At 45.8% G+C, this 5011-nt stretch overlaps 1 protein-coding gene across 1 annotated transcript; it reads right to left on the bottom strand.

The window, feature by feature from the left end:
• Window positions 1-1698: 1698 nt before the first annotated feature.
• On the bottom strand, window positions 1699-4524 carry NEUTE1DRAFT_133390 (uncharacterized protein; the record flags this gene model as incomplete). The annotated part of the gene is made up of 3 exons (XM_009858160.1): window positions 1699-1936; window positions 2012-4108; window positions 4183-4524. 3 exons carry the CDS (start codon window positions 4376-4378, stop codon window positions 1812-1814), a joined length of 2418 nt encoding a protein of 805 aa, XP_009856462.1.
• Between the last annotated feature and the right edge of the window lie 487 nt (window positions 4525-5011).

Raw genomic sequence — 5011 nt, 5'->3', positions numbered from 1 at the left:
AATAGGGCGGTTCGGGGTATTAATAGTTATAGGGCTATTAAAAGCAATATTATTACTATTAAAATTAGAAATTATACGAATAGGAGTAATTATATTATTATTAGAGTTAAAAGTAATATAAATTAAATTTATTATATTACTACCGACCGAACCGGAGGGAATATAGCTATAGAGGATATTGTCCTTCATATATAGTATACAATAATCCTTTTATTAATAGACAGTAATATTATAGCCTAGAGTATAAAGAAGATTACAAATATTATTCGGGAGGTTATTATATACTAACGATTATATATATATTCCTTAAAAAAATTAGTAGCGTAGACGAAGGTATTTGATTTTATATAGTATTCTACTTAATTAATTAATATAGTAGTAATAGTTATAATTTAAATAACATTCTAAGTATTAGGGAAATTAATTAGAATATTTAATATATATTTACCAGTAGTATAAATATAAATTACAATTTAGGGGTTAGAAATTAAGATTGAACATTAATTAAAGAGGGAAAAGAAAGAAAAAGAAGGATATTGGATTTATAAGTAGCCGAAATAAGATACATTTTACTAGTAATAATCTTATAAAAGGCGTTGGGATTACTAAATTTTAAATTAGAATCCGAAATAATAATAAGGTTTAAAATATAATAGAGATAAGAGATTTTACGGATAGTATTAAACGAATTAATATATAAATATCGGGCGGCGGAAAGGATAATTATACTAGTTGGAAGGGATTTTGAAATCCTTATTACTATAAAATATATAAGAAAATATTACGGGCTCTAAAGGACCCGGAGCTATAAAATTAAATAAAGACGTAGGGTTTAGAAATAAATCGGAGAAGGGGACTTCGGGACTAAAAGTAAGGTCGATTAAATTAGGGCGAATATAGTTACAATTAGAGAGAAATATTTTAAATAATATTATAATAGGGAAGAAAGAGGAAGAAATTAAAAAGGGGCGCCGTAGGGAGGATTATATATATAGAAGAGAAAATCCTTATACTACTATAAATAGAAGTAGAATTGAGGGATAGGAAGTAAAAGGACGGGGTAGAGGTAAATATAAACGAGAGCGACGAAGCGGAGAAATAGGGATATAAATAGGGAAATAGGACGGAAAAATAGAAGGAAGGTGAGAAAAAGAATAGTAAAGGTTAAAACGAAGAAGCAGCGGAAGAAAGCGGCGTTCTTAATCCTATTCTTATTATTCTTATTATTCTAGTATTAGAATAATATAATAGAGGAAAGGACGAAATTAATTTACTATAACGGTAGGTAAGAACTATTATAATTATAAATAAAGTAGGAGCGGTATAAGTAGACTACGGCCGAAATAAAATTAGAGGTTTTTATCCGGCAGCGCTCAACGCCGTACGGTTTTCCCCTCTAGAGAACCTAGAGAAGGACCCTATACTAATAAGGTACTATAGTTATATAGTTAGGGAAAAAGAATATTATTATTAGTTTTAAATTATTAAACGCGGTCCAAAATAGTAGGAAACTAAACTACCTAAATACTCCAGCGCTATATCCTTATAATAATAATTAAAGACTCAATAAAAAATTATTAAATAATTTAAAATATTAGAATATATACCTATAAGAGTAGGAAATTATTTAATAAAGTAAGTATTATTTTATAACAATTTATTAATAGAAGCCTCATTTCTTAGTACACACAGACTTTTAGCACCCCACTGTATTTACTAGTCAACTTTCAACTAAAAATTATTAAACTAGACTATCGAATAAGCCTATTTTCCATCACTAGCACCGTGGATTTCGACACCTTTGCCTTCAATCATGCATCAAGCTCAACGTAGTTGGCGGGGAACAGACCTGACGCTCCATTGTAGTGGCCAAACCACCAGTCATCATCGGGAAACTCCAAACCCGTAATCGTGGCTCCTTCGGGGAAGCTCAACTCTGTACCGATTCGTTAGTCACTGCTAGGCCTGGGTTTCGCGGCTAATATATGCCGGGCTTGCAAGCATCACTTACCATTATCTTCTGCTGCCTCGTAATCAAACTGCGCCGTCGCTGTTGGGCCAGCGACTTGATCGGCCGGAGTTGCAGGTGCTACCGCTTCGGCCTGCGCAGATGAAGGCACAACAGGGGCTTGAGTCGCCGCTACTGTTGGGGCTGCGCTGAAAGCAGCAGCAGGCTCATCGTCCTCCACGACTTCCACGTAGTTGCTAGGGAAAAGTCCACTCTCCCCTTGCGCATTGGTTCCCATCCACCAATCGTCATCCACCATCTGAATATTGGTGACATAGTCACCTTCCCGGAGATCAATCTCATTATCCTCGGCCTTCTCGTAGTCATATTGTACCAGAGCACGCTTGCCACCATCTGAACCAGCCTGCTGAACCTCGACACCCTGGCCAAGAGATTCGCTGGCAACATTCAGGGCAGCAGCACGGGGATCGTGGGTATCCTCCTCTACGGGGAGGTCCTCTTCTTTCGGTAGATCCTGCGATACGGGCACCGGACGGGGTGGCAGATTGCCAGCTGGCTCCACCTCAGGCACTGCGCTCCGAGCAATCGGGACTGCGATGCGGGCAGGGGACGAAGGCTCATCTTCATGCTGGTCGGCCGATTCGAGTGCACGGACTTCTTCTTCTAGCTGCCTTTCATCGTTCCCTTCCTCGGCGTCAGCAACAGAAGGCCGGGATGGCAGACCAGGAAGGGCAAAGCCACCGGAAGGACGGCTTCCGGTTGGCAGGGGCGGCGGAGTATGCCCTTCTTCACCAGTGGCCGGGCCGGGAGAAGGCACGCTTGGTGCTGACCGTGAACCCGTACTGACCGCCACAGGTGCCGTATCCTTGAATCTCTCGCGCAGCGCAGATATGCCGCCAGCCGGTGAGGCAGGTGCTTCAGGCTCATATTTCTCTTGCGAGGCGCTTTCTCCGGTTGCGTGTGATTCAAGACCTCGGCTGTAATTGGGTGCCTGCACAGGTGCCCAGCTCTTCCCCGCGTAACCGCTTTTCCATTCGCTCCCGCTCTTCTGGGCAGCAATAGGCGCAGCGGCGGGAGAGGGAGTGGACGCAAATGCAACTGCACCGCCTTGCTTGGCCTTCTTCTCGGCCCAGATTTGGGCCGGCGTCTTGCCTCCCTGATCCGCAAATGTTCTGCTGGCAGCCCCAATAGGAGTAGCGGTAGGAACTGCAGGCGAGCTGAAACCGAGAGGAGCCGGCGTAGGAGCTTTGGTGCCAGTAAATGCAGCGCTGCCTACAAATTTCTTGGCAACTTTGGGCTTGGGGAGTTCGGTCAAGCGTTCTGCTTGCGTAAATACAGCAGTCCTCTCTGCCAGACTCCTGGGCGTCTCCAATTCTTCCGGTTCAGTCGGACGTTGTTGAGCCTTTGCGCGAATGGCGGCAATATCAACCTTACCCACCGGTTCGTAGGCTCCCTTCACGGTTACAGGCCGATCATCATAGGTCTTCTTTGCTTGGGCGCGAAGAGCAGCAATATCAACCTTTCCGATAGGCTGATAACCACCCTTAACAATGTCTTCCGGCCGGTCATCTTGCTTCTGAGTTTCATCGGAACGCAAGTCATCTTTGTTCTTCCTGAGTTCGGCAATGTTGACCTTGGTCGGCTGGTAGGCAGACGCGACCTTCTCCAGCTGGGTCCGCGTGACTGGCGGTGCATCGGCACCCCAGCCGTCGTCATCTTCGCCCCCGTGATTCCGGATCCGCGCGGCAACAATGGGGTTGAAAGAGCTGGCCGATGTAGAGGTAGTCGGGGTAAAAACGGGCTTCTTTGCAACGGGGGGCGGGGCAACGGCTGACGCGGGTGCCGAACCGCCGGCGGTATATTTGGCGCCTGAAGCATCGGCAACCTTTTGCACAATAGACTCGGGAGAAAGGTCTCCGTCGGAGCGTGCTGTTATCTGAACATGGTAGCCGTGAAGAATCTTGGAGACGGCGGCCAAGTGGCTGGTAAAGTACCCCTTTGTTCGCTCGGGAACACCACCGCCACACCAGGCAATCAAGACGTTCTTAGGAAGTCCACTGTTGGGGTCCTTGACTTTGACGAAGGCAAATTGAATGCGACCCTCGTTGAAGTCCTCGATCAGGTCGGAAAGCTCACCATCTGTGATGACGGATAATTAGTCGGGCCCATAGATATGGTGGGAAGGAGAAGTTGTGGGCCGGCATGGCACTCACCGCCAGTGCTCTCGACCTTCAGGATGCTCTCTTTTGCCCCAGCGTCTTGGAAGGCATTCAAAAGAGGCGCCTGGACGGAAAAAAGGGCCCAGTGTGCGTAGGTAGGAGATGCCGAAGATGGCGCAGGGCCGTTGATGACGCCCTGATAGCTGCTCTTGATGGAGGGCCCGTGGATGGACAGGTTTAAGGAGGCCATGGTGGGCGGAGTGGCCAGCTTTGTAGAGCGGAATGGATGGGTAAACGACGCGAAGGAGCTGGAGCGTTCAACAATCAGAATATCGTGAATTGTTGATAGCTGCAGCAACGGCTACAGATTGTTGGTGATCTAGACGTCGGTCGGGTCGATATTGGAGGTCGAGAGCGAGATGAAGGTTCCGGTGTTTGGAGGCGCATGGACGGGACAAGTCGTTAGAGCTACGCAGGGCTGGAGTTAGGTACCCTTTAGGTACCTAGGTAAGTGGAAGTTGGGGAGGAGCTCCATCCGCGCACATACGTCAATACACTACTATGGTGCATGACTAGGACTACTGCCTCTACCACACGTAGCGAGAGGTACCTCTACACTAGAGGTATGTTCCGGCCGGCGAGTCCAGTCTGGGGCGTTGTGATGGGGACTGCAGATGGACGGGAGGTACCTCTACCTAGGTACTATATACAGCACCTCCGTATAGCGTTCGAAGCGGTGTCTGCCGCAGCGTCCCTACCTAAGAAGGTAAAGTGTAAGGGCGTATACAATATAGGTTGGTTTATTTGTTAGTTTAGTCATTTAAAGAGGTAAAATAAGGGCAGAATAAAACAATTTTAGAAATTTTATTAGCTTTTAAATAGA

Source organism: Neurospora tetrasperma, assembly GCF_000213175.1.
Source record: "Neurospora tetrasperma FGSC 2508 unplaced genomic scaffold NEUTE1scaffold_81, whole genome shotgun sequence".
Taxonomy (NCBI): Eukaryota; Fungi; Ascomycota; class Sordariomycetes; order Sordariales; family Sordariaceae; genus Neurospora; species Neurospora tetrasperma.
Note: the sequence above shows the minus strand (reverse complement) of the source record. Positions and strands in the feature narration are given on the sequence as shown.